At 46.7% G+C, this 26,890-nt stretch overlaps 1 protein-coding gene and 2 pseudogenes across 1 annotated transcript; 2 read left to right on the plus strand and 1 right to left on the minus strand.

The window, feature by feature from the left end:
- Nucleotides 1-3,767: 3,767 nt before the first annotated feature.
- LOC123125777 (DNA (cytosine-5)-methyltransferase 1A-like) lies at nucleotides 3,768-11,503 on the plus strand (annotated as a pseudogene).
- A 569-nt stretch (nucleotides 11,504-12,072) lies between these two features.
- Nucleotides 12,073-13,290, minus strand: LOC123125778 (PRA1 family protein E). The gene has a single exon (XM_044546235.1). It carries the CDS (start codon nucleotides 13,094-13,096, stop codon nucleotides 12,395-12,397), a length of 702 nt encoding a protein of 233 aa, XP_044402170.1. The 5' UTR covers nucleotides 13,097-13,290; the 3' UTR covers nucleotides 12,073-12,394.
- A 1,138-nt stretch (nucleotides 13,291-14,428) lies between these two features.
- Nucleotides 14,429-26,467, plus strand: LOC123121023 (uncharacterized; annotated as a pseudogene).
- Nucleotides 26,468-26,890: the final 423 nt, after the last annotated feature.

The following is a 26,890-nucleotide window of genomic DNA, read 5'->3' on the forward strand; positions in this document are numbered from 1 at the left end:
TCAGAGGACAGGGAGTGTCCTCTCGAGGGCAGGTATCCGGTTCTTCGGGTTCGGAAATCCAAACATAGTTGGTTCTCAACGTAGGAGAGGAGTTTTTGTCAGCCTGTTCTTCCACAACCGCTACCTGATGGGTGATCGGCGGACATTTAATTTCTCTCTGATCGGGTTTAATCCCGATCCGACCATAGTCAGTTGAGACTCCTAGGGCGGCGATGCGATCTAGCAGCTCGTTCGAAGATGATAGATCTGCCGGATCCATCTTGTCGGAATATTCGGGGCTGATATGAAGGGGATTTTCGGCGACTTGGGGGTTGCCTTTGGCTTAATGGCCGGACGGGCACCCACAGTGAAGTCGCCGAGCCGGAGGGTTTGCCCTGGAACTAGGGCTCCTTCGGAAGTGATACTGTCATTGATGACAAGGCGAGCCATCGGTCCTTCAGTTGACGCCACAGAGGAACTGTCAATGAAAGCACCAATGTCGGTGTCAAAACCGGCAGATCTCGGGTAGGGGGTCCCGAACTGTGTGTCTAAGGATCAAAGGTAACAGGAGACAGGGGACATGGTGTTTACCCAGGTTCGGGCCCTCTTAACGGAGGTAATACCCTACGTCCTGCTTGATTGACTTTGATGAGTATAGGGGTTACAAGAGTTGATCTATCACGAGATCGTAATGGCTAAACCCTAATTGTCTAGCATGTATGATTATGATCGCCTCTGCGTACTAAACCCTTCGGTTTATATAGGCACCAGAGGGGGCTAGGGTTGTACAGAGTCGGTTTACAGAGAAAGGAATATTCATATCCGCATGCCAAGCTTGCCTTCCATGCAAAGGAGAGTCCCATCCGGACACGGGGGGAAGTCTTCTATCTTGTATCTTCGCGGCCCATTAGTCCGGCCCATGTTGCATAGCCCGGACGCCCGAGGACCCCGTAATCCAGGACTCCCTCAGTTACAACAAAGGATGACCTTCCTAATTCAAACCTGGACATAGTCGTGCACCACCGCGCCGGTTTAACCATTTTGCACAACCAGGAGAGCACAAAATCCAGCGATGCATTCGCACCCAAGGAAACCAGCCACCACGCCCAACTTCGACGAGCCCCAGCCATCAACTGCGTCGTCCCCAAGGGTAACCGCTGCCACTAGGAGCTCCACCGCGTCGAGCTGGTCACCGCCATCTACTCAATTATCTTCAGAGACCACTATAGCATAGAGTTCGTCTATTCCCGAGCCACACTTCTGCAGGAATGGCTACTAGTGGCGTGCACCAAAAGCCCAGTAGTGCCGGGCAAGGCTCTCAGGGCCACCCCCACCACTAACATGGCATTCCAGTGGTAAAGACCTAGCAGTGGCAGATATTACCTAGTGCCCGCCACTAGTAATGACCACTGATGGCACACACTATCAATGGCGGGCGTCAATATTTACCCTTCACTGGTATAATTCTATAAAATAAAAAACAAATGTGCCAGCCGGTGGCGCAGTAGCGGTGGTCCACCCCACGCACGCTGGATCCACCGCCGCACACACGTCTGTTGGTTTCACCGCCACGAGCCGACTAGATCCGTCATTGCGAGCGTTGCGCCCGCTAGATCCACCACCCCGCCGGATCCCCCGTCGTGCCCGCTGGATCCACCATGCTTGTTCAACAGAGAGAGAGAGAGAGAGAGAGAGAGAGAGAGAGAGAGAGAGAGAGAGAGAGAGAGAGAGAGAGAGAGAGAGAGAGAGAGAGAGAGGGGGGGGAGAAGGGAAAGGATAACGGGGAGATAGGAGAAGGGATTGACGGTGACGATCTGTGCGTGCATGTTGGGTGTGGATGGTTGGATGATAGCCACCTCATCAATCTGTGGGATATTGGATTGGCCAATTAGAACGCAAGCGGTACCAGTGGTGGGCCCTAGATTATGCCCGCCGCTGCTATGTTTTTTTCTATTTTTTGCTATTATTGTGTAACACAATATATTACTTGCTCTGAGACTTTTCCACAATTGCCCCATAGTGCATAACAGAATCTAGTCGTTAGTGATCCTTATTGGGTCGTGGCTCCGAGTCCTCGAGGTGGTGTATCTACTCGTCTACCTCGTGAGTTCGCTAGTTGCTTCTTCTTGGCTTTGTGATGCGGTTCAATGACGTTGGCAGCATACAGATGTCTGCAATGTGGTCTCGGTTGAGTAGGTCTTTTGACGGCGTTGACTGCTTACCTGTTCAGGCTCTAGGTGTCGTTTTCTTGAGGTGGTTGGTGTCGAGTAGTTCTGGTGGCTCCTGTTGCCAACCTTCCCTCTCATTTTGATCTTCTTTTCTTCTTATGTCATGTGCTCTGGCTCAGCTTGATGTGTGTATGTGAGGAGGTGGGGCTGATAACACCGGCCATTGCTCCACCCCTGCATTCTGCAACTTATCTTGCCAAATTACATTTGTTGGTAATAAATGTTCAGGTGGGAAGTTTCTGCCCCCCCCCCCCCCCACACACACACACACACCTAAGATGTTTAAAAAAAGTATATATGTGTGATTCTTGCTTATGGTCTGGCGTGTATTCATCATTGATAACAATGTCATCGCATGGAAAATGTTTCCACCACGTGAAATTGACATTAGGAGCAAAACAATAAGACATGGAAGAGTAAAATACCATAGAAGTGGCTATGCCACATGTTGTGTGGTTGCCCCTTGTATTGATATGTTGCAACGCATTGCGCTATCAGTGCCATGGTTTTCTTCTAACTAACATCGTCGTCTAGAAACTCTATGGAGTTCCAAATCCAAACCTTAGTTTTCAGTCTACATGACTTGTGATTTTTTAGTTCAAGTTAACAGACACGGCTTTCAAGCTATGAGTGCCATGTGGATGTGGCAAAAAAAATTGGCTCCATGGATATTCTCTTTAACAAAATGATAAACATCTGATCCGGCCACTACGGGAAGGGGGGGGGGGGGGGGGTTGCCTCGCTCAGCAACGCCGAAGGGCCATTTCATGCAAGGAAGTGGCGGCTCTGAGGTTGGCGGTTGTGGTAGTTGTGGAGCCAGCCGACGCAAGGAAGAAGAGAGGGTCCAGATGTTCACATGAACGAAAAGCAATCGTTTTCGTATTGCCATAATCATTTCCCAAATATACCATATGTTTTTTCCTCATAAATGCGCAGCACTGGCACATTTTCGTATTCGATCGAGCAACGGGCAGCTGGCACATTTGAACGGAGACGGGGGAGGGGGTCGCCAACAATAGAAGGAAAGAAACCCGCAGCGTGACAACAAAAAGGGAAAGGAGTTACTTCTCCGCGAGGTCGATCCCAAGCTTACCCGGAGGAAATCGCCCTCGCTCCCGCCCAGCGGCCTCGCCCAGCGGCCAACGCGATCGGCAAACCATAATTTGCGAACTGTTGAAGGACTATCTGTCCATGAAACTATCTGTCCATGAAACTTCGACGCCACGCGATTTCTCAAATCTTTCCGTTGGGTTCTCAACTTTTGATCCTGGATCTTGCGGTCTTGCCTGCCTGCATGGTGTGCGTGTAGCCAGCCGGTCAGTGGATCGTTTTGCCGATGATCTGTGTGAGGCTCGACCAGATGCTTCGTCCGCGTCCTCTACCGGCCACCGGTGTTTTCTACCTTGCTCACGTGCTCCCAACGCCGTGCTTTTTCCGTCCGGATCTTTGCTTTAGATGAATGATATAGATAGCCGAGACCAGGCAGGGGAGGCTGGAATCACGTCTTGGTCTCTCTATCCATGAGTTTTGGTCGAGGATCTCGCGTACGTTCTCGCCTCCATGGTGGGCGTAGATGGGATTCGTCCACGTCCTGCTGAGGTTCTTCAAAGCCCGGTTTTACATGTGGTTCTCTACCTCCTTTACGTGCATGTGCCATACTTTTGTCGTAGCCTTGGATGGATCATGATCGCCAACTGACTGGCCAGTGCTAGGATCGTGTTTATATCGTGTTTTTTTTTCTTTTGGCTTGGTCTTGCTTTGCTGGCCGCCTACTCATAGGTTCCGATCACTCTCTGTACTTGCATCTATAAATGGTGGCATCGCTGTTTGTGTTTGTGTATTTTGTTTGGTTTGAATCCGGGTGACCGTGCTTCTGCGGCTTGATTTATAAATGGTGGCATCGCTGTTTGTGTTTGTGTATTTTGAAACCAGATGAACTTGCTTATATGTCCAATTCATGGTTACATCTTGTTGTATTTGCATAGATCCATGTTTCCGCATCTAGACTTTTGATTAGGATGCTTCTCTGAAGGTCTATTTCATGGTTTTGTTGCGCAAGAGTTTCGACCTTGGTGGTGGATATGTGGTCTGCCCTTGGTGGATATGTAGATTGCACCGCCGAGGTAATTAACGCTCTCACTCCGTTTTTGAACTCGTAGCCGATGGTTGATGGGTACTTCTTGCAGATCGGTAGATCTGGCTCTGTTATGTGGAGTTGTGTGCTCAATTGCCCATAGGTTGCATCGGCGCCTCTCCCCATTTTTGTCCATCTGCTCTTGGTTGCTCTATTTCTTCTGATCGCTTTGTGTACTTGGCATTTCATCACCCCTTCAGGTTTGAATCCGGCTTATTGTGATTCTATTTTCGATTTACACATGATGACGTCTCGTCACCTATTTGGTTTGAGTCTGGGTGAAGCTTCTACGCTCGATTTATGGTGACATCGCTAGCTGTATTTGCGTAGTTTGAATTTGGGTGGACGTGCTTCTATTTGATTTACGGTGGCATCTGGTTAAGTTTGAATAGATCTGTGTTTTCACATCTGAACTTCTAATTAGGATGTTTCTCTAATAGTCTAATCTATTTATGTTGTGCAGGAGTCTTGGTTTCTGTGGTGGTGAATCGTGATCTGGCATTGGTGGAGATCTGTAGATTCAACTGGCCAGGTAAGTTTATTGCCCCCCTCCCCGCCCCATCATTTTTGCGTTCACCCTGTCTAGCTCTGCCATATATGTCCTTGTTTGAAAATATGTTAACGAATTGTTGATTTGAGGTGTAACCGCCATACTCTTGATTTTGTAATTTGATTGCTATATTTATCTAAACTTCTAATTGACACATCTACTTGATTCTAAACTTTACAGGGGAATTATGTCGAACTCTCCATATTCTGCGGGTACTGCAGGTATATGTGCTTACCTTGCTATTTTGGTTCCCAAACTTTACATAAACTTATTCCTGGAAATGCTATAGTTTCCGCAACATTTCACTTCTCCATATTAGCAAATTACACGGTCATAATATTATTATTTTATAAGTTTGATGTGCGGTGTAGTATATGAAAACTATGGATTGGGACATCATTGTCATTTATTGGTACATTTGCCATCTCATGCATTTAACTAATCATTCAACAATATATTTTACAAGGCCACTGTGTGTAGTAAGCGAGCATAATCATACTGGGTCGATCAAAGAATGAGTAGTTAAACCGCCATTTTAATATTTTTATGCATGGGATTCATCTGATGCATACATACTTGCACTGCATTCAGTTCTTTCAGTGTGTCCAACATTTTTGTTGAAAAATGTGTCTAACATTTCTAACAAAAATGTGTCCAACATTTTTTTCGCTTTCAGGAACAAAGAGGCGCCAAGCAAAGCCTAAAAGCGACAATGAGGATATAATTGAGGAGAGCAATGTTACCACCAACATTGGTCACAATGCCATTGGCTGCAAAAGAACAAAGAGAGAAGTTGCCCGTTCAAATTTCAATGAGAAGTCATTTGACTTATTTGAAGAAGATTCACTTGTCACAACCAAGGAAATCAGAACTGAGGAGGAAGCAGAGGCAGTTAGGTTGACAAGAACAGGACCTGAAGATGGGAAATGCTGCAGAAAACTCATCGATTTCATCCTGCATGGTAAAGATGATAATCTGCAACCATTTGAAATGTCTCAGAGTGATGGTGTCTCCATGACAGCTCTTATCATGCCATTTGATGCTCATATCGAAAAGGACAGGAAAAAGGGAATACGATGTGTCAAATTTGGGCGTATCAAGGGATGGGCAATTTCCGGCTATAAGGAAGGCGCCGTGGTAATTTCGCTCTCAACAGAACTAGCTGACTATATATGTGTGAAGGCCACAAGAAGCTACAGGTCTCATTTTGACCTTTTCAGCCAGAAAGCTCATGTTTGTGTTGAAGTTTATAGGGAGCTAGCTAGATCGGTTGGCAGAAACCCTTTGCTGAGCCTAGAAGAGCTGCTTGCCGGTGTTGTCCGTTCCATTAATTTGAGCAGTTGCTTCAATGGAAGAGTGAGAAAGGACTTTGTGATATCCATCGGTGAGTTCGTACATAACCAGCTCACTGCACTGGATCATGCAGCAAACAACGATGATGAGATGTTGTTGACGCTGCCTGCTCTTGTGGCACTAAGAAATGAGTGTAAATCTAACGTGGGATTCGGCAAGCTGGCAGCTTTGGCCTCACATGAAACTTTGATGATCAAGGATGGGCGGTGCAAGGAGGTGCAGGTGACCGAGAACGAGGATGAAGAAGAGAAACTAGCAAGGTTGTTGCAAGAAGTGGAAGAGTGGGAAATGAAGAAGCCGAGAGCCAAGAGTGGAAGTTCACAGAAAATTAAAAATGCCTACATCAAGATCAGTGAAGCTAAGATTGCCAATGACTACCCACTGCCAGCATACTATACACCATGCGATACAGAAAAGGATGAGTACATGTTTGACAGTGAAGATGGCATGCTGCCAGTAAGAATACTCAACAATTGGGCTCTATATAATTCAGATTTCAAATTCATGTCTTTGGAGCTCATCCCTATGGAACCAGGTGCTAAAAATGATACTGTTATCTTTGGGTCTGGTTGTATGAGAGACGATGATGGTACTTTCTGTTCAGCAGCTGAGCCAGCAGAGTTATCTTCTTCCTCGAGTAAATCTGACCAGGAAGATCAAGGGATTCCGGTTTATCTAAGTCCAATCAAGGAATGGCTTCTAGAATCTGGTGGCTCGATGATCTGCATATCTATTCGAACCGACATAGCTTGGTAAGTACTCCTGCAGCTCTAATCCATTATGTATACTATATGAACACATGTTACAATTGCTTGCGTTGCATTTCCGATCTTATCATGTTTTGAAATTTGCATTTTATTTATGCATGAAACCTTGCGATTCCTTGATATTAAACCTCCCTCTAACTTACATATGAATTTCAATTACGTCAGCTACAAGTTACTCCAGCCAACGAAGCAGTATGCGCCATGGTGTGCCACTGTCCTTAAAACAGCAAGATTGACTGTTAGTATCATCGCCATTTTAAAAGAACAAACTCGCGCTTCAAAACTTTCTTTCGCTGATGTTACCAAGAGAGTAGCAGAATTTGAGAGTGGGCATCATGCATTCATTTCAACAGATGCAACACTTGTTGAAAGATATGTTGTGGTTCATGGACAGATAGTCCTTCAACAGTTCGCAAATTATACAGATGAGTCCATTCGACGGTGCGCCTTTGTCACAGGCCTTATCAAGAAGATGAAAGAAAGAGGGCAGACGAAGCTAGCAACGAAGAAGAAATCTCAAGTGGCGAGAGGAGAGAATCTGAACCCAAGTGCAAAAATGGCCCGAATATCAAAACAAAATCTTATGCGTGCGACAACCACAAAGTTGGTCAGCAGGATATGGGATGATTACTATGCAACCCATTTCCCAGAGGATTCAAAGGAGGGGGGTGAGAATGATGAGCAAAAGGTATTTGAGGAGGAACAAGAAGAAGATGAAGAAGATGATGTTGAGGGGGAGGTTGAAGTTGGCGAGGAACATGTTTCGAGGACCTCGCCATCAACAAAGTCTAGAAATACATCATCAGATGCTTGTGAAGAAATAGAATGGAAAGGTCAAACAGTTGGGAAAACACCATCTGGAGAAGCTCTGTACAGAAGTGTGAGATTTGGAGATCTCAGTGTTGCTGTTGGTGGGGCACTCACATTGGAAGGTCATTCAGGAGAAGCCACCATGTGTTTTGTTGAGTACATGTATGAGACACATGATGGCACACAGATGATCCATGGTAGAGTTATGCAAAATGGTTCAGACACTGTCCTCGGCAATAGAGTCCAAAGTAGGTGACATGAGAGAATCATTGACTGTCAATGTCCAGCAGATTCCCTGGGGCCACAAGTGCAGAAAAGAGCAGTTGGAAGCTATTAGGGTGGATAGGGCCAGGGCAGAGGAGAGGAAGAAGAAGGGTTTGCCATTGGAGTACATCTGCAAAAGCATGTACTGTCCTGAGAAAGGTGCCTTTTTCTCCCTCCCTTGTGAGAAAATGGGCGCCGGAACCGGCACTTGCAGTTCTTGTGAGGAGCGACAAGCGGTCCGTGATGAGTTCAAAATACTGTCAGAGACCAGCTTTGTCCTCAAGAATGTCAAATACAATGTTCACGACTTCCTGTATATCAGGCCTCAGTTTTTCTCTCCCGTCGAGGGTCGTGGGACCTACAGGGCTAGAAGAAATGTGGGCCTGAAGCCCTATGTGGTATGTCGTTTGCAGAGTGTCAATGCTGCTGCTGGATCTCATAAAGCTAATCTGAAATCAACAAAAGTCAGTGTAAGAAGGCTATACAGGCCCAATGATATTTCATCAGATAAAGCTTACTCTTCAGATATCAGAGAGGTTTGGCACTCTGCCTTATGTTTACCACATTTTTCTTATGTGCATCATTACCATCATATTGTGCCTGTGATTCCACCTAACTTTATGTTTTTTACACTTGGACTTTAATCTAGTTTTCTTTGTTGTTTGATCCAGGTGTACTACAGTGAAGATATAGTTAGTGTGCCTGTTGGGATGATAGAGGGAAAATGTGAGGTTACAGCAAAGGATGACCTTCCAAATTCAAATCCTCCAGTAGTAGTTGAGCACGCCTTTTACTGTGAACATTTATATGATCCTGGAACTGGAGCTCTCAAGCAGGTCAGAATGATATTGCCAAATTTAATTTTGTGTTCATGTCATCTTGTTGACAAACTTCTTCATATAGTTGATTGAGTTTGCCTTGTCTATGAACCAGCTACCGACCAATGTTAAGCTCGCCCTGGCAAGGAAGGCTCCTGCTTCGAGAAAGAATAAAGGGAAGCAGATTTGTGACGATGAGCAAGCCGGTTCGGATAAACACAAGGATGAAACACCAGAGAACTGTCTTGCAACCCTTGATATTTTTGCTGGCTGTGGAGGTTTGTCTGAAGGGTTGCAGCTATCTGGTAATGTGTTTCCCATTAGCATATGTTCTTCATAAGATGCGTGTGCATTTTCGCAGACAGGGCACCTTGGCCACCACATACCTTCTGATCATTCAACTGTACAGGCGCTTCACGTACAAAATGGGCGATCGAATATGAAGAACCTGCTGGGCAAGCATTTCTTCAAAATCATCCTGAAGCAGCAGTGTTTGTGGAGAACTGCAATGTGATTCTGAAGTATGCAAAACCCACTTCCCCCTTTGGATGTACTAAACCCATTACTTATTTCTGACTATTCTCATCTTCAGAGCGATAATGGATAAGTGTGGCGATGTTGATGACTGTGTCTCCACTCCCGAGGCTTCTGCGGGAGCAGCAAAACTTTCAGATGAGAAGGTTAAGAATCTCCCTGTGCCCGGTGAAGTAGAATTCATCAATGGTGGCCCTCCATGCCAGGTCAGATGCCTCACCTATACACCAGGAGAATGCTCAGCGTTTTGTCAATCCTCTGCGTTGTTGCTTGACACTCTCTGTGCATCTTTTCTCAGGGGTTCTCCTGGATGAACAGATTCAAGCAGAGCCCATGGAGCAAGGTTCAGTGCGAGATGATTCCGGCATTCTTGTCCTTCGCAGAGTATTTCCGGCCTAGGTTCTTCCTTTTGGAAAACGTCAGGAACTTTGTTTCGTTTAACAAGGGCCGGACCTTCAGACTGACACTAGCATCACTCCTGGAGATGGGGTACCAGGTGCTTGACGCTTGCTCTTCTCTGTTTGTGCTATGGCCTTCCTTGACTTCCATATGTTCTGAACTTGTCTGCATGTTCCTAGGTTCGATTCGGCATTCTAGAGGCAGGTGCTTATGGCGTCGCGCAGCCCAGGAAAAGGGCGTTCATCTGGGCCGCCGCGCATGGGGAGACTCTTCCTGACTGGCCTGAACCAATGCATGTCTTCGCTAGCCCTGAGCTGAAAATAAACCTGTCAGGAGGTAAATACTATGCTGCTGCCAGGAGCACAGCTGGAGGAGCTCCTTTCCGCTCTATAACAGTCAGGGATACAATCGGCGATCTACCACCGGTGGAGAATGGCGCCAGCAACCCAACAATAAAGGTGCGTACAATCTGAATATCTTGTGGCAGTCAACGCTCTTGATCAGTACAAGCTGAATTTTCTTTCTCCCTTGTGTGCTGTAGTACGGAGGCGAGCCCATCTCCTGGTTCCAGAAGAAGATTCGAGGCGATACGCTTTCGCTGAGTGACCACATATCCAAAAAGATGAACGAGCTGAATCTCATAAGGTGCAAGCACATCCCAAAACGCCCTGGCTGTGACTGCATGACCTGCCAGATGAGAAGGTAGCATTCACATTTTCTGCTGCTTTCTACATTCTTGGTAAGCAACCATGTCATGTACTAGCAGCTAATTTTCATCATGTGAATACTACAGGTGAAGCTATCCAGAGGGAGGAAAACGGTGGATTTGATCCCTAGGTGCTTGCCCAACACAGCCAAGACGAACAATCAGTGGAAAGGCCTGTGTGGGAGGCTGGACTGGGAGGGCAACTTCCCCACATCAGTGACAGATCCCCAGCCAATGGGCAGGGTCGGCATGTGCTTCCACCCTGATCAGGACAGGATCATCACTGTTCGTGAATGTGCGCGATCCCAGGTAAGCAAGTACTCTTGCAGATATCCCTATCAACACTCTCTCGAAATTGCTACTGCATAGTGGGTAGTATATACAGTAATGCATCCACTTGTGCCTCGGCAACTACACTTGGCTGAAATGAAGCATAGCTGACAGTAGATTTTGTTCCCACCAATGCTACTAGAGTAGATTGAGCTATTTTATCAGAATCAGATCATAGTTCTGTGCACGTGCAAGAGCAATTGCCTTGTTTGCCGTCTGGCTTAACCTCCAGGGCAGGCACAGGCAAATCAGAATCCAATGCACGTTGCCATGAATCGGATCTTCTGTTATCTTTTTGATTGAAGACTCTGATCTGATCCCACAACATGACATGAATGCAGGGCTTCCCTGATGGCTACCGTTTCGCTGGCAACATCCGGAGCAAGCACAGGCAGATCGGGAATGCGGTACCACCTCCCCTTGCATACGCGCTAGGGAGGAAGCTCAAGCAAGCCATCGATGCCAAGCCGCTTAAGTTAACTGATGAAGACATGGTCCAAGTGGGACTTAATTTATCGCTGGGCCCTATATAAATTCTGGGAACAGTTGACTCTGAAGTTATTACAGGCTGGTCACATGAATCTTTATGTGCATCTGTTGTAAGGAGGATTAAAATCATCAGGATGTTGGTGGAGGGAACATGCTCTTAGTAGTGGGGGCATAATCTTTAGTAAACAGAGGGAACATACTCTTGGAATTGGGGGCATAATCTTAGTAAACAGCAACTGTAAAACAATACCAAGAGGGTTATATGATTGAATAAATGAATGCAGTTTTCTGTTCTTTACAAGTAAGAATTACCACCATCAAAACCTATTGTTGTTTCCCAAAGTTGTGAAGAAATGAAAATACAGTAGCATTCTACCTTTTTACTAGTCACATGATACCAACTCTTGAGCTCACTTTGTCACTTGATCTCTTTCATGTATCCACTTCCTTAAGAATCTCCTGTGCTGACCTATTACTCTGTTAGTGTATATTCATACATAAGAATTTATAAGTGAGGATTACCATCGTCAAAATCAACTGCTGTTCTCCAAAGTTGTGAAGAAAAGAAAATATATTAGCAATATGAAGCCAACTCTGCACCTTACCTGTCAGCTGATCTCTTTCATGTATCAGCTTTTCCAAGAATCAATCTTCTGTGTTGGCCCTGTTACTCTGTTAGTTAATTCAATGGTACATAAGAACATAGGAAGATACACTGAATTTCACAAGCTTTATTTCCACAACTAGTCAGTAGGAGGGATGATTTACACCTTGGAGCAACATCTTACAAAACTTCCCTTGAAAAACAGATTCAGATCATCACAATCAGCTTAAGAATTTCACTTGAACACCAAGTGGACTGGCTACAAACAAATCAAAACTCCCCGCAAAAGGGAAAGCAAACAAGATCCTATACACGGCATACAGACTACGAAGACTGCAATCCCAGAGCATTACATCCGCCAAGAACAGAGGATGAGAAGAGGAGCCACACTCAGGAAGAAACGCCTTGGATCGAATCGAATTCCTCGTCTCATTTTGGGAGCGTGCTGTAGCCGTAGGTGCTCCCCATGAATGACGAGACGGCGGCGTCGGCGTCGAAGGCGTCCCTCTCGTCCAGGTAGACGTTCATGCGGAAGGCGGCGTGCACGCCGATGAGGGCGGAGGCGAGGACGAGGGAGACGAGCAGGTTGAGGCCGGCGCGGGTGAGCGCGACGGCGAGCACGGTGGCGGCGGAGAGGACGGCGAGCACGACGCGGTCGTCGACGTCGCGGCCGAGGCAGACGAGCGGCCCCGCGTCCCCGCCGCGGCCGAAGTAGAGGGCGAGCCAGGCGACGAAGAGGGCGAGGAAGGCGAGCATGGAGCGCGGGCGGTAGACGAGGCCGAGGAAGACGAGGACGAGCGCCGCGAGCGCGTAGTTGGCGCGGAAGTAGGCGAGGTTGCGGCGCGCCCGGGCGCGCGCCTCGCCGCAGGTCTCCGGGCGGGAGAAGGCCGTGTGGTCCAGCACCTCCCGCCAGGCGCGCGGCCGGCCCACGGCCGCGGCGGCCGCGGCGCTGGCCCCCGCGCGCGAGAAGAAGGCCACCCCCGCCTCCGCCGCGGTCGCCGCCGGCGGGGAGGCGGGGGAGGAGGAGGAGGAGGGCGCCGCCTCGAAGTCGCCGTTCGCGTCGGGCCGCGGCGGCGGGGGCGGGGCCGGGACGGCGCCGTAGCGCGACCAGGAGGCCGTGGAGGAGGACATGGCGGAGGGAGGAACCCTAGGTGGAGGGGAGGTGGGGATCGGGGGATCGTGCCGTGATTGATTGCTGTTGCTGGGCGTGGGCGTGGGCTGGCTTTGATCGGTCGACGGGTCGAGCGATCGGGTTTTGTCGAGTGGATCTGGCTGGCTGGGGCTGGCTGGCTTGGACGGGGGAGAGAGAGGAGCAGGGGAAGAAAGGGAAAAGTTTGCTTTTGGCCAATTCGCGGGCTAATTTATTAATGGTGTATTGGAGCGACTAGTTGGGACGTCGGCAGATCCGATCGAGCGGCTGATAATGGCCCCTCCTTCGACACACAAACAAACGTCCATGTACTGTCCATGTCACGATTAATATGCAACGAACCGAGTGTCCAGATCAGACTTGACCCGCCGTTAATTTCCGGCGTATTAGCGTGGAACGTGTACAGTGTTACTATTCACAACGTTCTGGCCGAGCATTCATGTCTAAGAATTTTCCAAAGCTCATTATAGTCCGCTCCGTTCGCAAAGAAAAAAAAAATCCGCTCCATTCGAGAAAAAAATAAAAAAAATCCGCTCTTTTAGCACAAAAAAATTTTTGTCCGCTCACTCATACACAAACGCAAAACATTCAAAGTTTACAATATCCTGGATGCAACCATGAAAGAAAAGGCCTATAAAAAGACACTGAAAGAAAAGGAGAGACGACGCATGTCCACAAACATTTGCAAGAAAACTCCAATGCAACTGATTTCTACAACCGTCATCCTCACCACTTGTCGTCTTTAGAGGCCATGAGAGCAACTCCAACGCGCAGACTCATTTCGTCCGCGCGTGTCCGTTTGGATCGTCGCGGACAGAAAAGGCGGCCCAACGCGCCGACCCAAACAAACGTGCATCCGCTTTTCGTTCGCCTGCCGACCCATTCCTGGTCCAAATTTGAGCCTCATTTGCGTCGGCACGGACATGAAGCGGACGCGCGCGACGTTCACCAACTCCTCCCTCTTCCACCTCCGTCGACAGCAAATCCGCGCCCAGCCCACCCCATCGCCGTCGTCACCCAGTTCATGTGCCCCCTGCCAGCAGTCCGTGCCCACACACCTCCCACGTCGCCGCCACCACCGCCTCGTCACCGGGCAACTGCAACTCCCCCCCCCCACCACGACGTCGCCGCGAGCGTGAAGCCCCCCCCCCTCCCCCCACCCGTGCCCACGGCCAGCTCCTTCGTCTGACACCGCACGCTCATGGGACGCCGCCAGACCAGCTACCTGGTCCAGGGGAGGCACGCGTTTCTTCGCCAGCCAGCTTCTTCGATGAGGCCCACAAGATGTTCGACGGTTTGCCCCCAAGGTACAAATGGACTCCGCCGACGAGTTCTTTTTCCACAATTTCCTCTGTGACTCCGATGATGAGGAGATGGTGGCTGCCATGTTGGTCGTCCATGACCTCCTTAATAGGCAGCGGTCGTTGTTCCGGGGCTCAATCCCGGGGCACACTCCGGCGTTGAATCGCAACCGAGAGAGCGGCCATTTTCTTCTTTGGAAGGACTACTTGAGACACCCAATCCGCTCTCCAAACATCACCAATTCCGAGGCCGTTTCCGCATGGCTAGGCATGCTTTCTATCGTATTCGGGAGGGGTTGTCGGATACGATAAGTATTTCGAGTGCAAGGAGGATGCCCTTGAAAAGATTGGCTTCTCCTCTTATCAGAAATGCACCGCAGCTATTCGGATGCTTGCATACAGAGTTCCCGGTGATCTCATTGATGAGTGCGTCTATATGAGCGAGTCCACGTGCCTAGAGTCCATATACAGGTTCTGCAAGGCTGTGATTGAAGTGTTTGGCCCTGAGTACTTGGGAGAGCCAAATGTTGCAGATACAGCCCGCTTGTTGGCGATGAATGCCAGCAGGTGCTTCCCAGGGATGCTTGGTAGCATAGACTGTATGCACAGGCAGTGGAAGAACCGCCCTTCTGCTTGGTAGGGGCAATATAGGGGCCATGTCAAGGCTTGCACTGTCATACTTGAGGCCGTGGCCTCAGAAGATCTCTGGATCTGGCACTCTTCTTCGGCATGGCCGGATCGCACAATGATATCAACATGCTTCAACGCTCTCCGGTGTTTGCAAGACTTGCCGAAGGCAACTGCCCGCCGGTGAATGTTAACATCAACGGCTACAACTACAACGAACGATACTACCTAGCTGACGGTATCTATCCTGAGTGGCATACTATTGTGAAGATAATCTCCAACCCTATAGGAGAGAAGAAGATGAGATTTGCACAAGAGCAAGAGAGTGCTAGGAAGGATGTGGAGCGTGCCTTCGGTGTTCTCCAATCTCGGTGGGGCATCGTACGGTATCCTGCTAGAACTTGGAGCACCAAAAAGTTGTGGGAGGTGATGAATGCTTGTGTGATCATGCACAATATGATCATAGAGGATGAGCTCTTGGAACGTATCTATGATCAAGGGTTTCAGTTTCAGGGTGACAATGTTGTGCCTGAGCATGGAGGAGCGGCAACGTTTGCACAGTTCACCCAATTTCATCATCAAATGCGTGATTGGGAAACTCACATTTAACTATAAGATGATTTGGTTGAGCATATGTGGGCTCATGCTGGCAACCAATAGATGTATCTTTTTTCAAAATGTATTTGAGATAATCTATTTTTTATTCGGCTTGTAAACTATGATATATTTATTTGGTTTGTGGAACTATGCTATATTTGTTTGCTTCTGAAACTATGCAAAATGTGTGTATAATGGTTGCAAAACGACGGCAAGCCGGGCACGCGGGCAAATATGGGTCAGTGATGTCTACTACACAACTTGTTCTCATAGACTCGTGTTTGGCCTCCAAGCGCAGAGTTTTGTAGGGCAGTAGCAAATTTGCCTCAAGTGGATGACCTAAGGTTTATCAATCCGTGGGAGGCGTGGGATGGACATGGTCTCTCTCAAACAACCCTGCAACCAAATAACAATGAGTCTCTTGTGTCCCCAATACACCAAATACAATGGTAAATTGTATATGTGCACTAGTTTGATGAAGAGATGGTGATACAAGTGTAGAACGATAGTAGATATTATTTTTGTAATAGGAACAATAAAAACAGTAAGGTAGCAAGTAACAAAAGTGAGCACAAATGGTATTGCAATGATTCTAAACAAGGCCTAGGGTTCATACTTTCGCTAGTGCAATCTCTCAACAATGCTAATATAATTGGATCATATAACAATCCCTCAATGTGCAATAAAGAATCACTCCAAAGTTCTTATCTAGCGGAGAATATAAGAAGAAATTGTTTGTAGGGTACGAAACCACCTTAAAGTTATCTTTCCCGATCGACCTATTGAGCTATTCCTATATATGGTGTCACAAATAACCCTAGAGTTCGAACTAAAATAACACCATATGATACGCATTAACCAACCCTAATGTCACCTAGATACTCCAATGTCACCACAAGTATCCATGAGTTAATTATACGATACACATCAAACAATTTCAGATTCATAATACTCAATCCAACACAAAGAACCTCAAAGAGTGCCCCAAGATTTCTATCGAAGAAAGTAGGATGAAAACTTGCATCAACCCCTATGCATAGATTACCCCAATGTCACCTCGGAAATCCGCGAGTTGAGTGCCAAGACATACATCAAGTGCTCTCAAATCCACAAAAATATTCAATCTGATAATAACGAAATCTCGAAGGGAAAACTCAATTCATCACAACAAGATAGAGAGTGAGAAACACCATATGATCCAACTATATTAACAAAGCTCGTGATACATCAAGATCGTGCCAAATCAAGAACACGAACAAGAGAGAGAGAGATCAAACACATAGCTACTAGTACAAACCCTCAGCCCCGAGGGTGGACTACTCCCTCCTCATCATGGTGGTTGCCGGGATGATGAAGATGGCCTTCGGTGATGATTTCCCCCTCCGGCAGGGTGCCGGAACAGGGTCTAGATTGGTTTTTCGTGGCTACAGAGGCTTGCGGCGGCGGAACTTCTCATCTAGGGTTATTTCTGGGGGTTTCTGTATTTATAGGAATTTTTGGCGTCGGTCTAACGCTGAGATGGGCCTCGAGGGGCCCACTACCCACCAGGGCACGCCAGAGGAGGGGTGGAGCGCCCTGGTGCCTAGTGAGCAGCAGACCCCCCCCCCAAGTGGTTCTTTGCTCCAATATTCTTCATTTGTTCCATCAAAAATCTCCAAAAAGTTTTGTTCAATTCCGAGAACTTTTATTTCTGCACAAAAAAAACACCATGGTAGTTCTACTGAAAACAGCGTCAGTCCGGGTTAGTTCCATTCAAATCATACCAAAACCATATAAAATTGTTATAAACATGGCATGAATACTTCATAAATTATAGATATGTTGGAGACGTATCAGTCAGCGCGTTGGGCGCACTGCCGACTCAAACCAAAATAGGGCGGACACCGAGCGGGCGGCCAACCCAAATGGACAAAAAGTGGACAAAGCGCGCGTCCGTTTGGGTCGGCGCATTAGAGTTGCTCTCAGGACTTTGTGAGCCGAAGAAAAGCCTACGGTCGGCAAGGCCATTGTCGATGTGGCGCATCGACCGAAGTCATCCCCGTGCTCCTCGAAACCCGGACCCACTGCATGTCATCGATGTCATCGAGGAGAATGCCAGAACCGCCGCCCACGAGCCTCCTACCATGTTCTTGGACCTTTGTCTTCCCCCAAACAAACATGACACTATGCGAGATGGGATCCGCCATAGACACATAAAACACCACCAGACCCATCGCGTTGAGGAACGATGGAATAAGGTTCCCACCGAGTGTGTCATCAAGATGGGGCTGAGATATGGGACATTTCATCTCAAACGCCAGCGTCACTGCCAGCCAAGTGCCACCATGGAACACACCAAACCTAACCCTAACTACAGCCGAGGCAGAGAGTCGAGGTTCCCCCACCCATCCTTTGCCAGAGCATCGATCGGAGGGGAGGAGCCCACGGCCTTGTCGGCGGAGCGCGGGAGGAGTTATTCTCCTCCATGATCACCTCTTTCCTTGGACAAGATGGAGCGAAGCGATTACGAGATAATACAGTATTTTCACTGCAAGACAACATTGTGAAAGCCTTCATCCAGCCAAAAGTGACAGTGTAACGAAGAGTTAGTGCTTCTACACATTTTTGTATGTGATGACATCAAAGGACTAGCGGCAACCCAACACACAATGTCCATATGGTCCACGGTCCCGCACCACCGCGCTAGTTGCTAAGCTCGATGAAGATGTGAAGATTGCTGCATCCACATTCATGAAAGCCAAAACCAATCGGCAGTAGAGATCATTTTCTCAACTTATGTTGGAACTACATAACTTTAGAAACAATAGCCTTTCGATCCCCCTGGAAGCAGAATGTGCGACCCATGTGAGATCTGAACCAATATTCAAAATTTAGTTTAAAGGATCGTATTGAACTTACTCAAAAAAATAAAGATCGAGTTGCAATGTCATGTTGTTATGAAATTTTAGGGGTGAAATATAGGACAAGCTTCACACCACGGGGATATCTATGAGGCTAGAATCAACAAAAAAATTAATTACATTCAGACCACAAGAAAAATGATATATAAATAGTATAGTTGATGTTTCTTCACCTATGCTTGTGAAAGTTGCTAATGGTAACATTATTTCTTATGTTCATCCTAATACTGTCCATGGTTGCATTATTAGCTTACAGTATGCTGATGATACATTGCTCTTTCTTGATCCCAACCTGGATAACGGTAGAAATATTAAATGGTTAGTTTCCTGTTTTCACAACTTATCTGGTATGAGGATCAATTTTAACAAATGTGATTTGCTTACTATCAATGTGAAGGATGAGGTCACTAGGGTGTTGGCCCAAAATTTTTGTTGTAAAAGAAGTCATTTCCCCTTAAAATACATAGGAGTATTTTGCTAAACTTCACAGAGAAGGCCTCTAATCTATTATTGATAAAATTATTAAAAGGATATGTGGTTGGAGGGGTAAACTTCTTAGTTATGAGGCTAGGTTTGTTTTACTTCATACTTGCATTGCTAGCATTCCCATGTACCTTGTGTCTATAATCAAATTTCTTAAATGGGTAATTAAGGCTATTACTTCCCACATGGCTCACTTACTCTCGGGAAATATGGGTGATGTACATAAATAACATTTGGCAAATTGGGGGCTTATGTGCTAGAAAAAAAATCTTTTGACGGGCTAGGTATTTCAAACTTAAGGGAATTTAATATGTCCTTGGTGGCCTCTTGGTCTAAAAGATACTTTTGCGGGTGGTGACAAAAGTTGGTTATTCCTTGTGGATTATAAATAGCATACTAATAAAACCTAAAAAAATTGTTCTAGAATGAACAATGCATCTCCTTTTTAGAAAGGTGTAACTTGGGCCATGAGCCCATGACTAGTGTTAGACCCTTTTAGAAGTGGGTTCTGGGTAATGGTAAACATATCTACTTTTGGCATGATGTCTCAGCAGAAGATATCTCTTTGAAAACTCAATTTTTGGATGTATTTGAACTTTGTCGACATCAAAACTATACTATTGCTCGGGTGTGGGATGGTCAGGTTCTTAAACTGGCCTTTAGAAGATGTGTGGATCCTATCTTTTTGGATAAATGAAACGATCTTTTGAATGTCCTTCATTGCTTTAACCCTACTGATTCAGCTAATAAGCCTGTTTGGACTCTTGAAGCTTCCGGGGTTTATTCCACTAAATCCTTTTATAGCAAAATTGGCCATTTCTGGGAAATCGCTATTCCACATAGATAGTTATTTTTTGTTTGGTTGGCAGTTTAATAAAGTCTTGACAAGAGATAGCTTGAACAAAAGACAACATGTAGATGATCTAACATTTCCTCTATTGCAATGAGGTGGAATCTGTTGATCACTTATTGTTTGGTTGAATTGTTGCGAAAAAACTTGTGGGGGTTGTCGTTGAAACATTCAAGTTTACTTTCCCTGAAAATACAACTGATTTATCTGCCTTGTGGTGTAGAAATAATAAGAAATTTGTTATTGACATGTCTTGTATTTGTTCTATTTGGAGCTTAGGGCATCGCCAATGCTGGCCCGCAAATGGACACCTTAAATGCCCATTTCTATGCCCGGACGAGGTCCGCGGACATGATGCCGGAGAGAGCCATCCAACGCTATTCACAAATTAATATGTATTTGTCCAATTGGGAGGAGAGAGAAGAGGGGGCCATGCATGCGGATGCTTTTCATGGGATATTCTGGTGTGGTGTCCGGTTGGGAAGAAAGAGAGGACAGAGGAGCATGCATGTGAAGCGAGAAGAAAAGAGAGGAGGGCCACATGGAGGCTTTTTGTTCGTCAAGTGTATATCCAAACTCTGACAAGACTCCATGTCTGGACTGCTATGTGGACATATACATGTCCCTATTGGATGGCAAAATGGACCGTACATAATGTATAGTGAAGGTTTGAGAGTGTGCTTTGGAGATGCCCTTATAAATACTGCGCAGTGATTTCTATTTTCAGGGGGGCAATATGGAAGGCTACCCGGATTCTTCTGGGAAGGGCAAAACTTTGCTTTATCAGTGAAAGATTCTATGCTCGGATACTCAGTCAGTCTTACTAAAGGAATGCTTGCTAATATTGGGTCGACGAAGACAAGAGCTTCTTAGGACACTTGGAGATGTAGGGAGAGGCGGGCAAAAGGATTGAACAGCAAAGCTTCTTTCTGAGAGCGCGTTCCAGCTGAAATGTAATTTTTCGATAAGGGGCGTTTTATTACTTAAAAGGTTTCAGTAATACACCGGGTCTCTGCATAACTAAGATGCACATAACAAAACCAAGTCCAAACTCATAAAGAAAAGTGACAAAATATAAGTAATCATAAGACTGTATGACGCCTAAACCGTAGGGGGGGGGGGGCAATCCTAAGATCATGCTGCCATCCATGTCGGGTAAAAGTATCTTTCCTCGTGTTCTCCAAGCGTGTACACACCTTCATAAGCAGGTCTCGATTCTCCACACGTTGTAGAGACGACCATAAACGAATTGTACTGATATATCTATAGATAACATGCATAAGACAAGTGCTTTTATCGTTAAAAACCTTATCATTTCTACATAGCCAAAGCGACCAAATAAAAGCGAGCGCTCCCACCCTAAGAAGAATTCTAAACCTATGATCAATCCCGTGTAAGCAGTTGCCAAATATATTAGCAATATTGCATGGAGGATACAAGCCAAAAGCTACTTGGATGACTGGTCATATAGAACGAGCTAATTTGCATTGGAAAAACAAGTGTTTAATTGTTTCATCATGTTTAAAAACAACACATTGCGTACTTTCATGCAAATTCCTCTTAATAAGATTATCTTTGGTAAGAATGACTCTTCGACGAAGATACCACGCAAAGATTTTATTCTTAAGTGGTATCTTCATCTTCCAAATCTTCTTATTGTTATCAACTGGCATTTCTGACTGGATTAGAGCTCTATACATAGAGTCCACCGTGAATATACCACTCACGTGTAGGTTCCAATGAAATGCGTCGGCTCCTTGTGACAATTGTACCATGAAAAGTCTCTATAACAAAGTGTTCCACGATTCAAGTCTGGGACCAATTAAATCTCTTCTGAATGTCACATTTGGCAGAAAGGATTTTATAACCGTGGCGATAGTCACCCTTGTGACGCACAATATTGTATAAAGCTGGATAATGTTCTCGAAGTGTAGCATTGCCTAGCCACTTTTCCTCCCACAATCTAATTTCCGAACCGTCTTTTATAGTGAAGGATCCATAAGGGAAGAAGTATTTCTTTGTAGTCGTTAGACCCCCTAAAAGTGGGAGTCCCCAGGCTTTCAGTGTACTTGGGGCACTGCATTTGGGCCCACATATTTTCACCTTAGAAGGGTTTGCCATACACCATTTTCCGTCAGCAGCTTAAACAGCCATTTACCAAGGAGGGCGGTATTTTTAACCTCGTGGTCATGAATACCCATCCCTCCATGGTCTCTGGACGGCAAACCACATTCCGTTTAGCCAGTCGATATTTCTTTTTCTCACTATCTCCTTGCCAAAAGATTTTTGATCGAAAATAATTCAATCTATGTAAACCTCCTTTAGGCGGCTGAAATGTAATAGTTAGCTCTTCGTGGAATCCTGCTTGGTTTCCTTCTCACTGTCATGAGATTTCTTGCTCCCTCCATCAGCCTGATGTGGCATGGTGTGAACGTTAAACCTTCCTGGCTCACCATTTACGTTTAGTTGCAACTAGAAGCATACACGCGCCTTGCCGTGTCGTTCTACTTTTTTACCATTTATTTGTTTGTTACTGATGTGTTAGCAGCACTGCCAAAAACATATCCAAAGTAGTGGTTGTGCCACGTGTGTCCCGGACATGCATGGTTAAAACATAGTACTGGATGGACACGATAATATTCATCTGCAAAACTAATTCAAAAGTATAATATGTGTAACTGAGGCTTCTAATTGTAGTATACATCTACAACAATCATACGGCTCTAAGATTTGACCAACCGGTATTTCATAACTTACCTTGGTCAGATACAAATAATACAAAAAACCAACAATAATGGTCTGCAATAACAGTAAAAGGGTAGTGGGGGTGAGAAATACTTGGAAGTTGCAACACTGCACCAAAGTATATGGCTTCTGGTTTTTCAATATTGATCATTTAGATGCGTAGTTAGAATCAAAATAGAAAGAACATATTTGAATAAAAGCAATGCTTTGCACTGACTAACGATAGGAAAGGGAATGAAGCATGTTTATAGCGGCCTCTAAAAGGAAGAGACGGAAATGGGAGGATCAAGAGATAATAGTACAAGTGATTGATCTCAGCTTTCGTTTGAATGCAACATTATTGATGCATTAATAAGGCATGATCAGCTGTGTACATAAGCGACCCGGTGATAATTAACCAAATTATCTTCACAGAATAACCTAGTTATCATATTGTTTTATTGTTTTAGTGCCAATTAAGTTCAGTTAGAGACTGTGCTTCTTAGGCGTGGAACCATATGCTAATTAATACTCCCTCCGTTTTAAAATACAGTACATACTTTGTTTTGAAAAGTCAAGCATATCAATGTTTGACCAAGTTTAAAAAAATCAACATCCACATGTACTTTTATAGTTTATTTATTTAGTACTTCAGATACTGATAGTTTATTCTAGAAACTTGGTCAAACATGGACATCTTTTGATTTTTGAAAAAACTAATATGCACTGCATTGTGGAATAGAGGCAACATAAAGCATGCCATGTATAAACTACCTGAGGTTGTTAATCCACAAGCACGTACATGGTACTCAAGTAGTGCAGGATGAGGCTTTCAGATTGAGACCTTACACTGTGAGATAATCTGCTACTTGTTTAGCCCCGAAGCGAGCGAGATTGAATCTGAATCAGGCTACCAAAGAAAGGATGACAGAGGAAGAGGAAGGACGTATCGGGAGTTGTACCGCAGACCTTGTGGACCATGGTGTGTCGATGAAGGCGACCAAGTTCCGAAGATGACAATCGTCCATGTACAACGGTGTTGCTAGCCATGGCGGCCTACCTTGTCGCCTGCTCCTCTAGGCCCCGAGCGTCGTCGTCGTTGGACGTTAATTACCGCACAAAAAAGGAGAAAGATGAGGCGATAGGCGGGGTGTGCGGCGTGGTGGTGGACATGCAAAGCCCGTGCAGCCTTGTGGTGCAGAGGAGGCGGTGTGGGCCGAGCGCCCGCGCAACTGTGTGGCACGGAGGATGCGGTGATGGACCGGCGGCGCCCGTGCAACCATATGACAGGGAGGAGCAGGTGATGGGTCAGGTGCCTGTGCAACCGTGTGGTGCGGAGGAGACGGTGATGAACTGGCAGCGCCCGTGCAACCATATGACACGGAGGAGCAGGTGATGGGCCGGGTGCCTGTGTAACCGTGTGGTGCGGAGGAGATGGTGATGGCTCGGGCGTGCCGAAATGAGGGAAGGGGGAAATATGGAGACATGGGTGGGCCATGAGGCGTGGTGATGACTTACGGCGCCCATGAGGCCATGTGACGCAGAGGAGGCGGTGATGGGCCAAGCTGGCGGTAACCATGCGCTATGCGATGATACATCACTTTGATAGCGCGTGGATATAGTTGGCCGCGTCATTAATTTTCCTCGTACCAGTCTACCAGATGTGCATGAGCGACATGGTTTTAAGCCTCTGATCCAAAATAAATGTCATGGTTTTAGTTCAAGGATTAAGCGACACGTAACCCATCAAGTGTTGGACACACGTAGTTCGATGGTTGACCCAAACAGTAAACAATACCTACTGTTGGATGATTAAGAGGACATTGGTATCTCATGCTCACCAGAGTTCAAGTCTCAGACTTGACATTGGTGCTCGCATTCTTTTGGCGATATGCGTTCAGTGGAAGAAGACATTCCCATCGACTACGAAGGCATCTATGGCGGCTTCGTCAATCTCAAGATGATGTGTCGGCTTAATATCTCGGAGGAGCTCATATGGGTAGGGTGTGCGTGCATGCATTCATAGGATAAGTGTATGTTTATGTACGGTTTCGATTGTACTGTATTAAAAAAGTTACTCACCTAGTAAGAAAATGTGGTTCTCCTAAAAAACTGAGTGATTCTTCTAAAAAAATAAGTGAGTTGGTCACTTAACCCTCCCAGCCCCGGAGCGCTCACAGCCCTTGAATTCAAGGGAGCTTAGATATTGTAGTGATGGGGCGGGGAACATCAAGTCACAATTTATATGCTTGTCTTTTTTATGTGCACGAATACAATTTTGAAATTACACGTTGGTGCCGACAGTCGTTTATACTTCCTCCATTTTAAAGTTGAGACACTTATTCTCGAAAGAGGGAGTATAAAACTTTATTAGAATAACTCCAACAGGGCGACCTATTTCGTCCGCTGGCGTCCGCTGGCGTCTGTTTGGGTCGGTACAGACACAAAAGTCGGCCCAACGCGCTGACCAAACGAATGTGCGTCCGCTTTTCGTCCGCGGCGACCCATTCCCGACCCATTTTGAGCCTGATTTGCGTCGGCGCGGACAAGAGACAGACGCGCGCGCTCGCCTTCTCCTCCCCCGGGCCCGTTGGTCAGTGGCACATTGGCCTCTCCATATCCAACAGCAAACCCTCGCCCGCCTCCTTCGTCGCCGCTGTCGCCGCCCATTTTTTCCGGTGACTCTGCCAGCTGCCGGCGCCGCAACATCCGCTCAGCAACGCCGCCAGCTCCCACGTCGCCCGCCACCGTCGTCTTGCCGCCGAGGAACCGACAGCTTCCCACTCCCGCTCCCCCCCCCCCCCCCCGACACAGCCGCGACCAAGAAGTCGCCTCGCCACCCCGGCGAGATCCTCACCGGCACGCTCGTTGGACGCCGGCACGCTCGTCGGACGCCGGCAGGGCAGCTAGCTGGTCCGTGCGCGCCGCGACTCCCTTTGCCGGCCGTCTCCTTCGTCGACGCCCGCAAGCTGTTCAACAGTTTGCCAAGGTACAAAATGGACTCCGCCGACGAGTTCTTTTTCACAATTTCCTTTGCGACTCCGACGATTCGTAGTCTGATGACGAGGAGGAGATATTGGCTGCCGTGTTGGTCCATCACCACCTCAATAGCCAGCGGCCGTTGTTCCGTGGCTCCATTCCGGGCCACCTTCCGGCGTTGAATCGCAACCGAGAGAGCGGGCATCTCCTTCTTTGTAAGGACTACTTTGATACAACAAATCCGTTGTTCAAACATCAGAAATTCCGTCACCGTTTCCATATGAGTAGGCATCTTTTCAACCGTATTAGAGAAGGGATGGTCAGCTACGATGACTATTTCGAGTGCAAAGAGGATGCCGTTGGAAAGATTGGTTTCTCCTCTTATCAGAAATGCACTGCCGCCATCCGAATGCTTGCATACGGAGTGCCCGGTGATCTCATTGACGAGTACGTTCGTATGAGCGAGTCTACATGCCTAGAGTCCCTGTATAAGTTCTGCAAGGTTGTTATTGTTGTGTTTGGCCCTAAGTACTTGAGAGAGCCAACTTCTGAAGATACATCCCGTTTGTTGGCGATGAATGACAGCAGGGGCTTCCCAGGGATGCCTGGCAACATAAACTGCATGCACTGGGAGTGGAAGAACTGCCCTTCTGCTTGGCAAGGGCAGTACAAGGGCCATGTCAGGGCTTGCACTGTCAACTAGAGGCAGTGGCATCTCAAGATCTCTGGATCTGGCACTCTTTCTTTGGCATGGCCGGATCGCACAATGGTATCAACGTGCTTCAGTGCTCACCGGTGTTTGCTAGGCTTGCCGAAGGCAACAGCCCATCGGTGAACTTTACTATCAACGGCCACAACTACGACAAAGGATACTACCTGGGTGATGGTATCTATCCTCAATGGACCACTATTGTAAAGACAATCCCCAACCCTGTCGGAGAGAAGAGGAAAAGATTTGCCCAAGAGCATGAGAGTGCTAGGAAGGACGTCGAGCGTGCCTTTGGTGTTTTGCAATCTCGATGGGGCATCGTTCGGTATCCTGCTAATACCTGGAGCACGCAGAAACTATGGGAGGTGATGACTGCTTGTGTGATCATGCACAATATGATCGTAGAAAATGAGCGCCTGGAACGTCTGTACGATCAAGGGTTTCAGTTTCAGGGTGAGAATGTTGTGCCTGAGCATGGAGGAGCGACAACGTTTGAACAGTTCACTCAATTTTATTATGACATGCGTGATTGAGAAACTCACGTGCAACTGCAAAATAATTTGGTTGAGTATATGTGGGCTCATGTTGGCAACCAATAGATGCAT

Source organism: Triticum aestivum, chromosome 5D, assembly GCF_018294505.1.
Source record: "Triticum aestivum cultivar Chinese Spring chromosome 5D, IWGSC CS RefSeq v2.1, whole genome shotgun sequence".
Classification (NCBI taxonomy): Eukaryota; Viridiplantae; Streptophyta; class Magnoliopsida; order Poales; family Poaceae; genus Triticum; species Triticum aestivum.